The 21,180-nt window shown below is 36.0% G+C and overlaps 1 protein-coding gene across 1 annotated transcript in view; it reads left to right on the forward strand.

Moving 5' to 3' along the window:
* Window positions 1-21,180, forward strand: part of LOC111052170 (cubilin) — a 231,266-nt gene that overhangs the window by 196,123 nt on the left and 13,963 nt on the right. Inside the window, 7 exon segments of the mRNA XM_039435056.1 lie at window positions 143-328; window positions 2,312-2,435; window positions 6,602-6,819; window positions 10,585-10,790; window positions 14,226-14,391; window positions 17,604-17,818; window positions 20,859-20,888. Coding sequence (XP_039290990.1) covers window positions 143-328; window positions 2,312-2,435; window positions 6,602-6,819; window positions 10,585-10,790; window positions 14,226-14,391; window positions 17,604-17,818; window positions 20,859-20,888 — 1,145 coding nt within the window.

The raw sequence follows: 21,180 nt of genomic DNA on the forward strand, positions 1-21,180 counted from the left end.
TCTTAAACTGAAATTTTCTTACTTACTATCGTTTGTCTCGTCTCAACAAAAATATCGTCTGGACAATTTTTTAATAATTATTGTTTGTTTGTGGTGGAGCTAGATGATTATAATTTTGATTATTTATGTTTGTTTGTGGCAGATAACGACTGCAGATACGACAATGTGACAGTGACGGCAGATAGTAGGATGAGCATGGACCCCCCGCGGGCCTACTGCGGTGTGAGCGCGCCTCCACCAATCACAGAGCTCGATCAACTCACCATCAACTTTCGCTCTGATTGGATCAAGGAACGCACCGGGTTCCTCTTCGAGTACACTATTGATGGTCAGTCATTCAAATCAAACAATCTATAAAAGTGAAAAGCAACGTTTCGGAGCTAGAAAAGGATAGCGCTATCTGCTTTGTTGAATAATAGACAAGGATAGCAACATCAATGTTAACCAAATAGAATAGAATAGAAAAAACGTTCATTGAATAAATAAGCTACCTTAAGCGAACCTCAAAGAGGCTGCTTGACAAGGTACCATAATACAAAACATGTAAATTCAATTATAAATATACATATATCAGTGAACTTTATTTTTACTTAACAGTTGAATTTACTTATCAGTTTATTACACTGTTAAATTTACTTACAGAATTTACTTAACAGTTAAAATTATCATGATATTAATTAATTAATTGTTGGCTCAGCTCTCAAAAATCTATAAAATGTTATAATATATAGTCAAACTGAACTCACATTAAAAAAATAGAACAGAATGAATTACAACAATACAATGCATTAATAATGAGTTACATTATGTTACATCTAAAGTGTAATTATTCAACCAAATCTTTAAATTTCTTTTCAACAGGCGCATATTAACAAACTCAGCACAATTATTGGGTAAATCATTGAAAGTTCTTGGTACAATGTAGATTAACGTGTTTCTGGCTAAATTATTCGAAGTAAATGGTACATCATAACTCTCATTCCTTAAATCATATCGATTAACTTTTATAACTCAATATTTTTTGTAGGAGTAATTTTCTAAAATCAAAGTAAACAGAAATATACCTTTTATATTCAAAACCTTGCATCTATTCAAAAGGTTCTCATATGAAATATCTCCCTGAGAATTGCTGACCAAACGTAAAATCTTCCTCTGCACCGAAGATATTCTCCTAAGATAAACACATTGCTAGCAAATCCCCAACCTTGCAATCCATATCTCATAACCGACTCTCCCAATGCTATATACATCATCCTCTTCACTTTATTGGGTATTAAATCTTTAATATAGTACATTTTGGCCAATACCTGTTTGAGTCTGTTACAAACATTTTTTATATGGATATCCCAACGAAAATGACTGTCAACTGTTACTCCTAAATACTTAAATACTTATAATTTATACAATTCGATATAAACTGACAATCTCTTGTACATATGAAAATATCTTGCTCCTGCAGTTGGAAACATTCACAGCAATGGTGCTTAATTTTGGGTTCCCTAATTCTTTTCATGTAGGATGAGGTTATATGTAGCACCTTGGTTTTGGTAACATTTACATTTAGACAATTGTTATGAGAACATTTAGCTAGAGTATTGGTATCATGTTGTAACCGGGTTTCGGCCACATCTAACGATTTATGAGAGGAAATCAACAAAATATCATCTGCAAACCAAATACTGTATCTATAACCAAATACTGCCATTATATCTAGTACCTCACTATGGAGATTGATAATGATGTAGAACAGAACTAATTTATCGAAATTCTCGGAATAAATGAATGGTTTCTGTAATTGCAAGTCGGTTTTATTCAAATTCTTTCTATCGGAAAGACTATTGTTATCATATGTCATTTCATCCAATATTTTTGAGTTGAATGACACAATGATGAATGATGCAATAGACATAGATGAAACTGATGATGATCCTCTTTTAGATTATGATATGCATGTATTATTATAGATCATTGTAACTACTGTAATGATAAATAAATGAGTGATTGATCGATGATATTCTCACCAGATATTTATTTATTCATTATTTTATTCATTTATAATTTCTACAAAGTCGCACTGATTGGGAGAGAAAAACTAAGGATACTCCTTGTACGTTTTTTCTCCCAAATTTAGATAACAAGTCCGAAATAGGGTTATGGTTTAACTTTTCTAAAATTTAGATAATTTAAGTTTTATCTCTACCGTCTAGCACAGACAAAAGTAGGCCCTCTTGTGATTTCCTTCTGATCTTTCCGTTCTAGTTGACACTTCTTCTGGAGTTCTCACTAATTTGAGTTCATATTATTATTCTAGAATGTGGCGGCGAAGTAAAATCACCGAGAGAGATTTCCACACCAAATCGTAACGGTGTTTACATGGATGGATTGACTTGTACGTGGAACATCACAGCACCCGAGGATAAAGTCGTTATCGTCACGTGAGTATCAAAACCAGATAATGTAATATCCAAATTTGTAGTTGATTAATTATAAAACTCATCAATGTTTGATTCCATTACGAACTGCTTGTTAAATAATCACTTTGAACAATTAATTACGACATAGCAATCAGGTATACCTGACTGCTATGTCGTAATTAATTGTTCAAAGTGATTATAAAACTCAATTCATGATAATAGTGAAGTGTTGTGTTTCTTTTCTGGTTCAAAATTTTGCAAAATTACTCAAAAATTTCCAACCTCTGTGGAGATTTGAGTGAAATATTTTTGTTTTTAATCAGTTTTTAAATATCAAAATTCAAAATTTTTAGTTTAGTCATTAGTTTTGAAGTGGAAATTGGACTTTTTGAAGTGAAAGTAAAATCTTAACCTTATTCTTTTTTGAAACTTTTATTTGTAAAAATTTGGGAGAAGACAGTTTTGGGCTATGCCTGTTGTCTTCTCCCAATCATATTATATTTATTATAATTATGATCTGTAATGCCAATGGAATTTGAGTGAAATATTTTTGTTTTTAATCAGTTTTTAAATATCAAAATTCAAAATTTTTAGTTTAGTCATTAGTTTTGAAGTGGAAATTGGACTTTTTGAAGTGAAAGTAAAATCTTAACCTTATTCTTTTTTGAAACTTTTATTATTTGTAAAAATTTGGGAGAAGACAGTTTTGGGCTATGCCTGTTGTCTTCTCCCAATCATATTATATTTATTATAATTATGATCTGTAATGCCAATGAAATAAATAAATAAATAATAAATGATGCAAATGGGAATGAGGAGCCAAAGTATGGAATCTAAGGGCCAGTGTGACCGTGCCCTAAATACTGAAACCACTTTTTAGCTCGGCAAAACTTGTTGGTAATTTTGTAAGCTTCAATTTTGCACAGAATACAAATGTTCATGAGAAGTATAGTTTCCGAGATATATTTTCAAGTTTATTTCAATATTATTGAAACTTTCGGATTGTTTAGTGTTATTTCCGGCTCTTATTAACCCTTCGAAATTCAAAATTCATCAGTCATATCTCGAATTCGTATTCTCTGAGTGTTAATCTTTGGTGAAAACAGAAATTTTAAACTTAACCTCACTTTGGACTATTTATGTGCCAAAATCAAGGAATTGAAGAAGTTTTGGGCAATTGCCTGTTTCTCTTTCCAAATATCGTGTTTGTGACTGTTCTAATAAATAAATAAATAAATAAATATTTCATTTATTCATAAACAATAGATACATTGCAGATAAAAACAACAGGCATTCGCCCAAAACTGCTTTAAACCTTTATTTGGAATACACAGTCTAGAGGTTATTTAAAAATAATGATAACTTACTACCTAAAATATATGCTAAAAATGAAAAAATTGTACTTTCAAACCAGCCTCACCCCTTTAGCACAGGGGGTAGGAGTGAGGACTTTTGATATGTTAATCCTCTCACTATTATTATTATTAGCGTATGGCTTTGAATGGTGGGGAGACCCAAGGGTAGTTCCACCTCGCCGTATATAGTCCAAAGTTCCCCAATGGGAAACCGGACACTAAGGTTATAGTCAGCACAATACTTTAAATTTACACTTTTCACTTCGGAATAAAGTTCATTTTGATGTTGAAGAGTCCAAACATATACAAAACCGAAACAAAACACAAAACCACTATGCCAAATTAAGAAAATATTAAATTTAGACAATAAATTTAGAGCCGAAAATTTATAGCACGTTACAATTTTGCCATGGCAACAATCCTCTCACTATCCTTAATTAAAAGAGCTGTGGAGTTGAAAATCGTGTTCCAAACTTTTCCCTCAATAATCTTTCGTTGACTGGACTATTTCTAGTCTTTCGAAATTTAATTTAAACCTGGACTGTGACATGGTGCTGCATATAAGGGCCGGTTTCCGATCTTGGGATTCAGGTAAGTTCTAGACTTTAAACAGCTGGAGTCAGAAAATTGGCTTTCCGAAACGGGGCGTAGTCGCAGTAACAGTAACAGCAAAATGAATCTATTCTCTCATTTCTCTATAATTGGAAACGTTTTTCCTTGACGAAATTAAACATTCCTAGATAATTCAAAATAGCTGAAACTCTACACTATTTTCTCTTTATTTCATTTTGTGTTCAATTTTCTAATTTTTCGAAATTTAATTTGAACGTGACTATGACAATGACTGCGACTGCGCCCCGTTTCGGAAAGCCAATTTTCTGACTCCAGCTGTTCAAAGTCTAGAACTTAGCTAAGTCCCGAGCTCGGAAACCGATCCCTAGTGTTGAGGTTTCACTACTCTACTCTATTCTCCATTAGACTGTACCATAGAGAAACAATAGCGTAAGTAGATATCCTTACCTATCCTATCCTAGTAGATATCCATGGTATAGGGCGTTCATGTCGCAACTTTTACTGTTATCTCAAGCCAATTACTGTCGATTATTGTCATTTTCTACTGTTTTTCTGCGGTAAGAGTGTATGAACGGCACAATATGACAGACTACCAGCAAAGAGAAACATTAGCGTAAGTAGATATCCCATGGTATAGGGAATTTATGTCGCAACTTTTACTGTTATCTCAAGCCGATTACTGTCGATTATTGTCAATTTTTACTGTTTTGTTGGGGTGAGAGTGTATGGACGGCACAATTTGAGAGACTACCAGCGTTACACAGCTTCATGGGAAAGAACTAAGTGAACTATCAGCTTGGGATAACAGTAAAAGTTGCGACATAAACGCCCTATACCATGGGATATCTATACTTACGCTATTGTTTCTCTATGACTTTACTCTCATCTTCTATTCAATCTTTACTCTTCACTCACAATTTATGAAATCAAATCGAAACCCCGTTCTGAAATGATAAAAGTGTCAACTTCACTCAGCGAAGACAAAATACTTCACTTTTATTATCAATCTCATTATCATCTTCATATTCATAATTTCTTTTTCTCTTTTTTGCCGAGTATAATGCCCAAATCACAAAGAAAATAACAACGGGTTGTTCCTTTTTTTCTGTGCTAAATGAACTCCTATAGGCTTGTGCGTGGGACTTGAGACGGATGATGATGTGACCTACGGCTCCAGGTGGGTTCCGAACCACCGGGAAGCGATTTTCAAACTCATAGATGGGATTTAGAGTAGTTAGGTTTTTATACTAGTAGTTCTGTAAACAGTAGACCTCACGCAGTATTCTCATCCACAAGTACCTGATTGAAACTATAGACCTTATGGAAATACAGCAATAGACTGGCTTCTCCACACATCTGTGTAATCACTTGTCAGCTGATTCATGATGAATAATTCTATAGTCTGATTTTTACTCTAATATTGGCGTATGAAGGAGGCTCCTTTTTCCTTTTATATTATCCTTGAAATGCAAAATGTCCAAAAACCTTGTATATACGTCGACGCGCAATTTAAAAAGGAACATACCTGTAAAATTACATGGAAATCTATTACCGCGTTTCGCTGTAAATGCGCAACATATAAACATTTAAACATTCAAACATTTAAACATTAAGAGAAATGCCAAACCGTCGACTTGAATCTTAGACCTCACTTTGCTCGGTCAATTAATAGATAGAATCCGTACCGTGACGTGTCGTCCCGGAATGTGAGTGTGAGCGCTGTTATCAGGTCTAGCTGCAACTGTCTACAACGTTGATGGAAAGATACATTTTCAAGATGTTCGATGTTTTTGAACGGGTAGTATTATAGTAAACTGTCTACTAACGTTGATGGAAAGATACATTTTCAAGATGTTCGATGTTTTTAAACGGGTAGTATTATAGTCCACTAGACAGCTGATTTATGATGAATAATTCTATAGTCTGATTTTTACTCTAATATTGGCGTATGAAGGAGGCTCCTTTTTCCTTTTATATTATCCTTGAAATGCAAAATTTCCAAAAACCTTGTATATACGTCGACACGCAATTAAAAAAGGAACATAGCTGTCAAATTTCATGAAAATCTATTACCGCGTTTCGCCTTAAATGCGCAACATAAAAACATATAAACATTTAAACATTCAAACATTTAAACATTCAAACATTTAAACATTAAGAGAAATGCCAAACCGTCGACTTGAATCTTAGACCTCACTTCGCTCGGTCAATTAATAGATACAATTCGCCAAAATGCCAACACTCTGCTTTCTGTCACAGATTCAAATCATTCAGCCTGGAGAGAAGCGTCAACTGTAGGTTCGATTCACTCGCTGCCTGGCAAGTGGTGGACGGAGCTGAGTTCAAGAAGGGCGAGTACTGTGGAGATGAGAATCCAGGCACAATCACCTCTCAACAGAATAAACTCAACCTGATTTTCAAATCTGACGTCACCAACGGGTTGGATGGTTTCGTGGCTAGCGTGAGGTTCACTTATGGTGAGCTGATTGATTCATACTTGTTTATTTATTCATTAATTATCCATTATTAATCCTTCATTCATTATTAATACATACTGTCATACATGACATCAAAACCCATTAAATTTTATTGAAATATTATTTTGTGAGTTGGAAATCTGGTCGCGGATTTAATTATTAAATGTAATTGATAAAGCGAGAAGATCTCCAATGTGCAAAGATGAAACGTGTATTTTATCACTTTTCGTGAAGGCAATATTATGGTTTTTAGCTCCATGCTATACAAACAAGAGTGAGTCGACTTTTGGTCTGTGAATCAAGGCTGCATGTTTTTTCACATAAATAGATTTTGAATTTTTTTTTCGAGGCCCGTATTCTTTGAACCGTTTGTGAAGTATAGTTGTTGAGTTAAGGCATTGGTTACCCGAAGGATTCTGTCTTGAGAATTCAATTATTATAGGCTGTCACAGTTCGGGCAGTTTAAACCTGCATAATTGTGTTTTCAGGATTTGAATCTTGTAGGGAAAGCTGGTGCTTTGATTCAATCAGCTGGCAGAAGTTTTTTTTTATATATTTATTTATTTAAAGTCGGGAGTGGTTTAACCGGACCTTTGAGGGTCAGGCCAAGGGACAATTTTCAAGGTAAAGTAAGATGATAGTTCATTATACAAATGTTTTTTTCTTTTCAGACCCATAATTCTAAATAATAATTTTTGTTTCATTATTTTTCAAAAACCTGAACGACCACAGATCAGCAAGCGAGTAGCCCTTAAGTTATTATTTGATTATTATAATCAGAAATTTTGATTGTTGGTTATAGTTTTAATCTTTCCTTAATGTCAATTACATTGTTTTAATTTGTTTTCCGTTTTGCACTGTTACATATTTGAATATTTGTATTAAATGAATAGTTTTTGATGTTAAATAAAAACCGAAACTATAGTTTTTCTTTTCTTCCCACCATTCGTTTACAATATTCATTAGATTGTTTCTATATTTTGTTGTTGTTTGTATAAAAACTGTTGCACTCAAAATAGTGAGTACATAACATTTTTATTTTGTGAATTGCATTTTTTTGGAGATAAATATATTTCTGTCTGTCTGTATCCAATGATTCATCTAGTTATACACCATAGAGAGAAGATAGCATAAGAAAAAGATATCCGAGTGTGTAGGTCGTTATGTTCCAAATTTGAAGCCAATTTTTTGTCAACCCAATCTGATTACTATCAACTAAGTTACTGTCTATTATTACTGTTTTGGATGGGTAAGAGTGTACGGCACAGTATGAGAGACTACCAGCATCATATATCTTCACGGACAAGAACTACTAGGACTATTGGCTTGAGTTGAAAATTGAATTCCAGGACATAAACACCCTATACCATGGAATTTCTCATGCTATCTTCTCTCTATGATTTTTCCTATACGGGAATGTGATAATCTGCCTTGAACCTTCAATTTCATCTCATTTTCATTAACTAGTAGTTCTGTGAACAGTAGACCTCGCGCTCAGTAAGTTACATTGACCTGTTGTTATGTTTTCTCAAAAATTAATAAATAATCTATCAATTTAAAATGTCTAGAAAAAATCCTGAATAAAAATAGAGTTTTCAGGCCTATCGTACCGTGACGTGTGTCGTCGTGGAATGTGAGTGTGAGCGCTGTTATCAGGTCTGGCTGCAACTCTCTACAACGTTGATGGAAAGATGCATTTTCAAGATGTTCGATGTTTTTGAACGGGTAGTATTATAGTCAATTGTCTACTAACGTTGATGGAAAGATACATTTTCAAGATGTTCGATGTTTTTGAACGGGTAGTATTATAGTCAATTGTCTACTAACGTTGATGGAAAGATACATTTTCAAGATGTTCGATGTTTTTGAACGGATAGTATTATAGTCCACTAGACAGCTGATTTATGATTAATAATTCTATAGTATGATTTTTACTCTAATATTGGCGTATGAAGGAGGCTCCTTTTTCCTTTTATATTCAAATTCAAATTCAAATATTCTTTATTCCATACAAAATACAGATATATTGTATTACAGAGCATGTTTTACTGGAATACCCCTACAAGACTATTCGTCTGAGTGTAGGGGGTGGGTTCTTGTTACAGTGGGTAGCCAATAGTCTATTCATAATATTATATAGGTAATAGAATGTCCGGCTTTGTTAACTAGAAGGTGAGTATAAGATAGTTTGTATTATAATTTGAAATTAAATATTATCTATTACATTGTTCATTGACAAAATTTCATAAACAGAAAAAGATTGATAAGAGTAACATTTATACAGATTTGAGAATTGAAATATGAATAAATTCTTGAGATTGCACAAGTGAAATATATTTTGTATATACTTATTGTAAAAAATAATGGTAGCTTTTCATATATAAAAAAAAAAAATTACCGAGGAACAGAAACCAGCCGATTCCCCAGTGACCATTAAAAAGAATATAGTAATGAAGTTATGTAAATCTATAAACGATTAAATAAAGTGTGTGGTAAATATAAAGAGAAGAAAGGTAAGTTTGAAAATTTATAATCTCAAAAATGAAAAAAAATCTATTTATGTATAAAAAAAGCGTCAAAAGCATCAAATTAATAGAGATGATCTTAGTGCCAATAAACAGACTGAAGCAGGCTTTCCGACGACTCCCAGCCCAGGCGGTATAGCCACCCCTCCACCTTACGCTTGAATGCAGCCACACTGCATTCATCCATATCAGTTTTTATCTCAGCGGGCAAATTACGATAGACCATTTGAGCCAAATAAAAAGGTGTCCTCAGCTCCACTCCATGAACCACCTGCGGCGTCGCAAAACCGAAGTTAGTTCTATACCGTGTAGGATAGGTATGTAAAATATCTGATAAAATTTTAAGTTTATTAGTTTTTAGGTAGATCAATAAAGATTTAATGTACAATTGCCTTACATTTAAAACTGTAAATTCTGTAAAAAGTTGTGCTGTTGGATATCGGCATTCCTTATTTAAAACAGTTTTGATAATTTGTCTCTGCGACACCGCAAGCGGTTCAAGGAGGGTAGCAGGAAGGCCTCCCCAAACCAGTATGCCATACTGTATAATAGACTGGACGTATGCGTAATAGACTGTCTTACACTGCTTCTTAGTCAAAACTTGACTCAATTGGGAAAAAGCATACAGTAGCCTTCTAAGTCGCTGCTTCACCAACTGGATGTGCGGACTCCAACTTAAGGTGTTATCAATTGTTATCCCAAGGTACTTATATTGATTAACTCTTTCTAAGTTTTCACAGTTGCAGGAAATTGAAGTAGAGTCCCCACATGAGTGGAGTTTCAGGTCTTTGTGTCCTGGATCTTGCTGATTACGGGTTACTATAGGCATGTACTTGGTCTTGCTGATATTGACAGTCAAAGAGTTATGGTCAAACCAGGCCTTAATTCTAGACAAGTCAGCTGTAGCGTTCCTGTATGCGTCGTCCCATAATTTACCAGTAATTATCCTTGAAATGCAAAATTTCCAAAAACCTTGTATATACGTCGACGCGCAATTTAAAAAGGAACATACCTGTCAAATTTCATGGAAATCTATTTCCGCGTTTCGCCGTAAATGCGCAACATTTAAACATTAAGAGAAATGCCAAACCGTCGACTTGGATCTTAGACCTCACTTCGCTCGGTCAAAAATGTTGAATATTCATTTTTTTCTCTTATTTTAGATAATTATCTATATTGTCTTGAAATGGAAGATGGTTTTGATTTGAAGTATTTTCAAGTATTGTTTGTTGGTTTCCAGGACCAAGCCAAGGCTGCGGAGGTATTCTATTCATAGGTGAAGAGGCGCTGACAATTTCGGCCCCTGACATAGACCACAACGGACATTATGACTCATTCCTCGATTGCAGCTGGCATGTCTCCACAGCTGAGGGATATGTCATCCAAATTGAGTTCGAACATCTCAAGCTCGACGTATGCAAGCAGTGTTCCTGTGATTTTGTTGAGGTAGGTTGTGAATCATTGGAAGTACTTTCAAATAATCATGAATGGATATAATATGAATGATAAGAATTCCTTGCTGGGACTCTTTTGAAACAATTGAAATGAATCCTGTAGACATCAACATGTCTAATGAAAATCTCTATAGCCTACTCTTTAGGCCTATTTCTCTCTTAATTTTGATCACACGCGTCAGCCAATCCCCTGGCCAAATGTACCATTGCCGTCAACTAGTCTCCCCGACAGCTAATCCCCTACTAGAACGAAGGAGCTTGGTTGTCGACGACAACTAAGATCCTCAAACGCTCTCGACATCCAAGCTCTGCCAACCGATCCCCTGCTGGATATGAGGGGTCTGGTTGTCGTGATTGTACCCTACAACCAAGCTCCCCGACAGCCGAGCTATCCAATAGGGATTGGGCATTGAAACCAGCTTGAAGCGGGCGAGGAAGTAGTACAATCACAGACACTGTTTCACACATTCTATGAATTCGATTATTAGAAGAAAAGCTTGTTAATGTTGTCACTTCTTCTTCTTCTTCTTTGGCTGTGCCTTTTCCCATTTAAATGGGGTCGGCATTCCTTTCTCTTAGTCTGCCTCTCCACAAAGCCCTATCCAATGCCTCCTCTCTCCTCCAACCACTCTCGCAAATCAGCCGCTATTCTATCTCCTCACCTCATCCTAGGTCTTCCTCGTCCTCTCACACCATCCAAAACCAAATCCTGCACTCTTCGTCCAACATAATCCTCCTCCCGTCGCAGTCCATACCCAAACCACCTCATCCTTGTCTCCTGCATTTTCTTTTACAGTGCCTCTGATCAATTCATTTCTTATTTTATCTCTCCTTGTAACCCCACACATCCATCTTAACATTCTCATCTCAGTCACTTCCATCTTTCGTTCCTGTTTCTTTGAAATGGGCCATGTTTCTGTTCCATACAGCATAGCTGGCCTCACAACTGCTCTATACACTTTTCCCTTCATTTGACAATTCACTCTCTTATCACAAAGAAAACCACTCATTTTTCTCCAGTTCATCGATCCACAATTTATTCTATGCTGTATTTCCACATCAAGCCCTCCATCTCTCTGTACACTTGAACCCAGGTACTTAAAACTTGCAACTGGTTGGATTTAGAATGTTGTCGCTTCTATCACTGAAAATATTAAATTAAATAAACTATTTATCTTCCGAATCTAACTGACTTGGAAATGTATATCTTATTGAATGAACAGGCGTGATTTGAGGAAATCCATTGAGTACGTGCGTGAAATATATGTCAGTTTACTAGCGAAAACTCCGGCACTCAAACGTGAGCGTGCGATGTTTGTTGTCACTGAACCCGACAACCTAGCTACTCCCACGCTGGCGTCAACTAGTCTCCCCGACAGCCAATCCCCTACTGGTTAAGAGGGGACTGGTTGTCGGGACCATAGACGACAACCAAGCTCCCCGTCAGCCAAGCTCCTCTCTCAGGAGCTCAGTTGACGCCCTCAACCAATCCCCTCGAAAGTGGTTTTAGATGGAGCGTAGCTGTCGGGGAGCTTGGTTGGCGCGTTCCCATTGAGGGTGTCGCCGCCGCCAACCTGTCTCCCCACAACTAAGCTCCTCGCAATTTTGATCACAGGCGTCAGCCAATCCACTTGGCTCATGGTGAGAACTACATATCTTAATAATTCAATACATTATCATATTGAAAAATTGATCAATAGTCTTTTCAGACTTGATTGCAATGTAACTTATTTAGAAAAAAAATCTTATTCAAATTGCAGGGGTCATTGAAGGTATCCAGTTGTATGAGTTTGCATGAAAATATGGATATCTTACACAGTTCGGCAACACGGATATTTTGTTCTAGTCTCAACCATTTTTTATTCAGAGTTGTTTTTTATAGTTATTGGCTCAAGGTATCATTAAATTGGATGCCTATATGTGCAAGTACACGTCAGATCATGCATGAGCCGAAAAACAAAATCTGGAACGAACCATTGAAATTAATTATGACGTGCCTGTAGCTGCTCACACTGAACGCAACCAGCATTCCTAGTTGAACTAAAAGATGAAAAAAAAACCAGCACGCGTTCAGTGTGAGTGTTCCTATTGCTCTATCCACATTTTGTTTCTTATCTGCGCGCTTGGTCATGTATGGCCACGCGTGCACCTGCACATATACGCATCCAATATGTGATCATATTTTGGTAGAGAGTTAGTGGGAGGATATTTTTAATATTCTTTCCGAAGAATGGACATTGATATGTCCAAAGCTCCGCCAATTTATGTAGATGCATAACAATATAATTATCTATAACTATTATATTACAAATTACTTTTTCATATCATATACAGTTCAATAATTATTTTCTTAGTCTATATTATGTAAATTCATCTATAATTTTGCTGTATTGTAAGCTATTGTATATAAGTGTATAAGCCAGTATATATTGTAATCTACATAAATAAAGTACTCAATCAATCAATCAATCAATCATACCCTTAGGAGTATCGACAAGATGGGATTTGTGTTGATACGGATCTATCTTTGTATCAATTTCATTATATTATTGTTATTATTATTTCATCTACTGACTACCTGTAAAAGAGATATAAGGATTTGACAATTTGACATTAATCAAACAGTAAAATGTTATCTATCTTCTTAAACCTCCATCTTGAGGTTTGTAATAGTATATTTTGCACCTAGAGCAGAAAATGAGATTTTTCCGGCTCGAAATCGGTTTTCAAGTCCGAGGCCGTAGGCCGAGGACTAGAAAAGATTGAGAGCCGGAAACACATTTTTTCCCGTGGTGCGAACGCTATTTTTCGCCACACACAAAAATAAACAATATATATATATATATGAGAATAGTTGTTTACTAAGCACTTCCGAAAGCAGAAGTGGAAGGTGATAGCTCTAGCAAATCTGAGGTAATCTGAATATCAGGAAATTGTCCAAGTATTTTTATTTTCTATTCTGATTTGTCTAAATAACCTAAAAGATAATGTTCAATTATGTGGGAGGTTGAGTTTATACTTTTTTATTCTTTCAAATGACAATAAGATGATATTATTATAAATGTTTTAATTATTGAATAATGAACACAAATAATGAAAAGTTTTTTGATCAGCTGTTTTTCGATCACCTTTCTTAGTTCCATGTTAGCGGCTGGAAAGGGTACTCTTTCCGGCCTACGCCGCAAAGAAACCTGTTCTGACGTCAGATGAGAGTCGTCTGCAAACAATGTCTTTCAGATCTACGTAGGGACTGGAAAACAGCTGCTTTCTGTGCAGTGTGGCGAAAAAATCTTTATATTCATCCACTGAGTAGGCACATATGGATAGCAGCTCTTTTCAAATAAAATTCTGAAAACTTTACCTGACGTTTCTTTTCATATCGTCTTTATCTTTAATTTTAAAAATTTCATTCCGATTTCTTTTCCAGCTGAAAGACAGCTTGCAGAACAATTCAAGTGTTATCGGCCGATACTGTGACACCCCACAATTCAAGATGGCGGCAACTGTTTCCAATGAGCTCTGGATCCGGTTCAAGACAGATAACACCAGTAATACTGGCACTGGATTCAGGCTAAAGTTGACCAGGAAAACATGTGAGTATCAAAGAAGCATACAACCAAATTTAAACATCAAGGCCCGGTTGCGTAGAAGCCGGTTAAATTACAATCCTGATTAATTTCACTAGAATCAATCAGAGAAGATCTTTTTGAAAAGACAGCTTCTCTGATTGGCTCTCATGAAACTAATCAGGATTAAAATTTAACCGGCTTTTGTGCAACCGGCACAAAGTTGGATGTAGCAAAAAACACAAATCCAATTATATACTGTATATGATAACAAACACACTGCCATACTCAGCATACTTGCTAATAAAAATATGTAACATTATGAACTGATAGGGCCTAATATATACTGTGAACCCTCCGGGTTGGAGATCCCGCTCAAATTCCACTGATATCCGGTCAACTGTTTTTTTTTCAATTTCAATTTCAATTTATTTTCCTTTACACACATACATAAAATACAAGTAATATTAAATTACAACAAGAATAAACAACTAGCAAAATTAGTACAAAAAAAAAACAAAAATGTCCGTACAAGATGCTAATTCAGAATTTGGTGTAAAAGGGTGGGATTGAAGCTCTTCCAACTATGGTTACCCATGTACTAGGAAGGCTTTCAATCCTTGAGAGGGAAAATAATGAGAGTTGTTATATTGACAACTCTATTTGAAAGCAGAGTGATGGCTTTTTCAATTTGAGTTTATATAGATTGAGAGTGAATGATGAAGATGAAGATGATGATTATTATTATTAGGGTAACCGTCCACTAGAACCGTATTCAACCGATCCGTTCGGCCGTTGGATCGGACGAATATCCCGGCCGAACACGGTCGACAATTGAAACCGTTTTTGTCAATCTAGTTCAGTAGTTGGCTGGTTGCCAGAAAGTGAAGTGGCAAGCTTTTAAAATTTTGAGAATTGGATAAACAAATATCCACTAAATTAGTTATTCATTACAATAATATTACCTCCAGATCCTATTTGTTCAGCAATCTTTGTCCACAGATTCCTTTGAACATCACAATGATATCTTTTGTCTCGCATATTCCACAATGGAACATGCTCTTGAACGAAACTTATCAACTTTTCATTGTCCATAGTTACAACTTTATAAAACAGAACAACTTCAATGAAAAACAAAAACAAAGAAGACTGTGAAACAATTTTAGGTTAGGAACACTTTGTTGTCTCAGCTCGACTAGTTAGTTCGGCCGGATAGAGCCAGAAAATCCCATTCAATTCAGATCGAAAGATTGATCGGCCGGAGACGGCCGTATGAACCTGTTGCAATGGACGAGCATCTATTCCTTTCTTTGTTGGGGGATCGTTCGGTCGCGTTCGGTAGTTTTCGGCCGTTGCTAGTTCGGACAAAAAACGGTACTAGTGGACGGCCCACCTTAAGTGATTTATTCTGCTAACGATTATTGATTCTATTAAAATCATTTCTATAATAATGATACTGAGCACGCTTCATGAAGGATAAGGACCAAGCTCTAAACCTAGCTCCGCAGTGCAGGCTGGATGCTTGTCTGACTCGGACTAGGCGCTGAGACAGCAATTAATAGCAGCGTTGGTGGCCATGCGAGCGGCCTCAGTAACGTCTTCCACGCAGCAATGGTCGGCGTAGTTCCGCCTAGCAGACAGACGAAAGATCAAGTCGGTTATTTGATCCCTCCAGCCAGGCTCAGCCAAGCAGCCGAGACAATAGAACAATGGAGTGGCGGTCTTATTCGCGTTCATCAGCAGTTTTCTTTCTCACGTTTATTTTTATTTTTGTGTTGCCTATAAACTCCAGTCACCAGTAAAATGTTACCAGAAACGTGATGTACTACCATATTAATGACTTTTCATGATGATTTTTAATTATTTAAAAACATTGTTGACATTCTGAGCCTTTAGGGTAAACTTGGGGTCGCTGAGAACGAATCTGCAATCAGAATTTCTCTATCACGAAAAATAGCTAAAAAAAACCCAGCTGTTGATCTTCCGGCACCCGTTAACAGTCATCCTGCAATGCGGCCAAAACACTTCCAAGCCAGACACCCATCTCAAATGACAACAACACCAAGCTGTAAGAAACCATCCTGCACTGCGGCGCTAGGTTAAGAGCGTTCTTTCAGACGAGTCGTCAGGACAGTAAGCTCTCTAATTGGCTGATTATCAGCTGATTCCCGAACGCCGACCCAATCAGCCAATCGGAGAGCTTCCTGGCCTGCCGACTCGTCTGAAAACGCCTGAAAAAACGCTTCCTGTGAAAGACCCTCACATTATTCAGACTCAATCTTCCTAATGGTTGACAGAATATGTGTTGAAATTTAAAGTTGATTAATGGACGTATTCGAAAGTTATCATCGACAATACAAACAAACCCCTCAAACGTCTTGAGCATCAAGGCTTCAAGTCAAAAGTAGGAACTTGCTATGCTCGTTCAATTGAAGTAGTGATTATAAGAATACTGAGCTAATAAACGGAAATAATTAATTACAGTAATACTAATTATAACACTAAAATAAATATTATAAAAATGTTCACTATATAAGGTTGTTTATGTCCCAAATTTCAAGCCGATTTCTTGTTAACTCAAAAGCCAACTACGGTCGACTACTGTCTATTATTACTGTTTTGTTGGGAATGTAAGAGTGTAAGAACGGCACAGTATCAGAGACTACCAGCGTCACATAGCTTCACCTAAAAGAACCACTCGGACTGTCGCTTGAGTTAACAGCGAAGTTTGGAACATAATCGCCCTATACCATGAGATATTTTCTTATGCTATATTTTCTCTACAGTATCGCCATAAATGATACAGTATCAACATACAGTGATACAGTATCATCTCACATGATACAGTATCAACACAATACGATACAGTATCATCTCAACTACTTGATACACAACACCATAATTTGATTCAAAGCTTCCATACTTTGAATGAATTCTACAAACCATGGGATATCTTCTCAAGCTATACCATAGAGAACCAATAGCGTAAGTAGATATCCCATGGTATAGGGCGTTTATGTCGCAACTTTTACTGTTATCTCAAGCCGATTACTGTTGATTATTGTTGATTTTTACTGTTTCGACCGGGTAAGAGTGTATGAACGGCACAATATGAGAGACTATCAGCTTGAGATAACAGTAAAAGTTGCGACATAAACGCCCTATAAACTTATGTTATTGTTTCTCTATGATAATAATGAATTATAAATATTTTTTGAATAAGATCTAATTTTTTCCAGCGGAATGCGGTGTGACCGAACTAACCGTTCAAAACGTGAGTCAAGTGTTGACCTCTCCCGGTTATCCGGCCACCTGTAAGCCGGGTCTTCGTTGTGTGTGGACCCTCAATAATCCGGGCAACAGATTGCTGAAACTGCACTATTCCGACGTCCATATCGAGCCGTCTGAACGCTGTCTTGGTGATCACCTCAAAGTGATCGGTGTCGAAACTTGGGTAATCAATCATTCAATCAATCAATTTTATTCATGATTATTAACATTATGTTCCTGTTAATTATCAGTGAATGAGTACCATATAATTATAAAGGTTGCACTCCCGTTATACTAAGTGTTCTGTCTGTATATTATGTTATCTATCTTCTTCTATATAATAAGAGAGAGTAGGGTTGTGTTTGTTCGCATCAAAACATGTCAACTTGTGGATTGCATACCGGAAAAACGGGAATGATTTAAGCCCGCCGCAAAGTAGACCCACGCTAATCCACGAAAAGCAACCCACGCCGTGGGATGTTTTGTAAACCACTGCTAGGCTTCTCTAGACATCAGGGGCCTGTTTCATAAAAATTTAGAAGTCCTGTAATACAGGAACAGCTGATTTTATCGGCTATATTGAGCATGTAATTGGAATGTGATTATCCTTTATTACAGTACTTGTAACTTTTATGAAACAGGCCCCTGTGTAATACATGCAATGAATAATCACTTGTCAGCTGATTGATTATGAATAATTCTATAGCAATGGTTTATAAAACATCCCACGGCGTGGGTTGGAGAGGCGTGGATCAGCGTGGGTCTACTTTGCGGCGGGCCTTAGATCTCCAAATTTTGCACATCGCTTCTAAAAATATCAATCTCGAAGCCCAAATTTCAATTTTTCAGAATTAATGCTCAAAAGTGAGAAGTTTTTAGCTCAAAAATTTCTAGTTTCATTCAAAATTTAGACTTTTTGAATAATTATTTAGTTACTTTTCTAGATTTTTTAATTTCAGATTCTAATGGTATCTATTTGATTCAAAATTTGCTCGTTTATCTGCGTATTGAAGAGTGTAAATTGTATTTTGAAAAGTGAAAGTGACATAACCAACATTTTGATTTGGACAGTATAGTATAAATTGGAAATGGGACAGTTTTGGGCATGAGCCTGTTGTACCTTTCCTCATGTTAAGTGTTTGTACACAATGTAAATAAATAAATAAATAAAAATAAATTTCATTCATGGGACATGAATACATACCATATGTTAATATGGGTATATAGGTATAACTATTATCTAGAGAGACTACCTCTTTGAAACAGATGGTTAAAATTGCCAACTAAATTAATAACCAGTCCAATTTTGTCAGGTTGGCATTAACTTGAGGAAGGTTTCTAAACAAGATTTAAGTTCGGTCACTTTATTATGTTCGAACCAAGTTGAAGAACTTATTTATACTATAATAAAGGAAAGAATTGGCTTATACACGTACGGGATAGGAAAATTATGTTTAACGCATCATCACGTCTGAACTACTGGACTGATTGACTTGAAATTTTGCATATAGATTCGCGGATGGTTATAGTAGGTCTTTTAAAACTCTTCAAGTATTTTTAGCAGGCCAAGTTTCCAGTTTGTCAAGTTTTTAATTAGACTTTTCTGGAGCACGGATTACCTGCTAGTAACATAACAAAGGAAATAATTGGCTTATACACGTGCGGGATAGGAATTTCACGAATGACGCATCATCACGTCTGAACTACTCAACTGATTAACTTGAAATTTTATTTAAATTCTTAATTTTCTGAGAATGGTTATAGGCCTATTTTAAATTCTTCAAGATTTTAGCATGTCAAGTTTTTAATTAGACGTTTGTGGAGCAAATAGGTAAAAGATGGCATATATGAAAATTGTCCATAGTATAGGTTGTTTATGTTCCAAATTTCAAGCAGATTACTTGTGGGGCATTGAGACCAACAGAGACAAAGAGAGACCAACAGAGACCAACAGGTTGCCTGTACTTAGTAACATCATGCCTCCAGATCTCAGAAGGTTGGAGAAGAAGAACAAGTTCATTTCCCAGTTGCAACACATTCATGAGGATCTCCCAGTCTCTAGAGATTTGGCTAACCCTCCACCAAGGCGCCTCAAGTCAAGAAGATACTTGAGACTTGATGAGCAGGAGGAAATAAGAAGTGCGAGGTAGTTATGGAGACTGAGATGGTTGCAGGGAGAGGTCAGGAACAAAGGCCTTGTGGATGACCCTAATGACATTGTTCCTGGCACCCAGCTGAGACGTAGAGAGTGGTGTGGCCTTAACCGGTTCAGGATGCAGGTGGGAAGGTGTGCTGAGCTGATGACAGCATGGGGATACACCTCTGATCCTCTGTGCCAATGTGGACAAATGCAATCAATGAATCACCTAATATCTGAGTGTTCACAACACTCCTATCATGGAGGGCTGACAGAAGTTCATGATGATGGAGAAGATGCATGTCAGTGGCTCCAGAACTTACTAGATTCTATTAGTATTTAACATATTAAGTGTAAAATTATGTTTTTTCTAAATTTGGCCAATGAATGCATATGCATATATAAGCAGATTACTGTCGACTACTGTTTATTATTACTGTTTTGGCCGGGTGAGAGTGTAAGAACGGCACAGTATGATAGACTACCAACGTCACATAGCTTCATGATAACAAACTACTAGGACTATCGGCTTCAGTTAACAGTGAAATTTAGAATATTAACACCCTATACCATGAGATATCTTCTCATGCTATCGTTTCTCTATGCTATTATGCTATTAATCAATTATAGTTCCACGTTATAATGACAGTATTTGATTAACATTGTTGTTGTTGTTGTTATACCACTTGCTTATAATCCGACAAAGCAGATAGTGCTATCCCTTTCTAGCTCAGCAACGTTGCAGAGCAATTCAGGAGTAGGAGCTCTTGCTTGTGTGCCCTCAGCTTGATGTCCAATGTAGAAAGGAGGATCTCTTTGAAGCAAATGACAAAGCCCAATCGGTTGCAAATTTTTGGAAACATGAGTAATTTAAAGATAATGTTTGATCCAATGCTTATATATATTTTGTTATTATTGCTTTTTTTCACATGGGACCTGAGTATCTAATGATTGCTTGTTTGGACACGGAAAGTAAGTAGCAACGTTGCTAGATCGTTTTTCAAAAATTTAGAAATATAATTCATTGATAAAATATTAAATCTCAATTATTAAAATGTATTATTTGATAATTAATTTCTTTTTTCAGACATATGGTGGCTTTTTGGAGTTTTTCTCGGTAAGCTTATTTTCCACAATTCTCTTTCTCAAATTCTCTAAAATCATAATATTAATACTGTATCTGCTACTTCTCTACTATGAACTAATCATTAAAATAAAGCTATGTTATTTTTCTCTTCTATTATTCTAAGAGCTGTTCCAAATCTATGTTTACAAAACTATAAAACAAATATGGAGTTCTCAATGTGGCATTCTCATTGATTTTGGATGACCTTGAGGTTTTGTGAATGAAAGTCATACATAATTTCGCTCCTGGGTTTTGGAAGATTTTGTGTTATAAATAGTCACGG

The sequence above is a fragment of the Nilaparvata lugens genome, chromosome 8, assembly GCF_014356525.2.
Source record: "Nilaparvata lugens isolate BPH chromosome 8, ASM1435652v1, whole genome shotgun sequence".
Classification (NCBI taxonomy): Eukaryota; Metazoa; Arthropoda; class Insecta; order Hemiptera; family Delphacidae; genus Nilaparvata; species Nilaparvata lugens.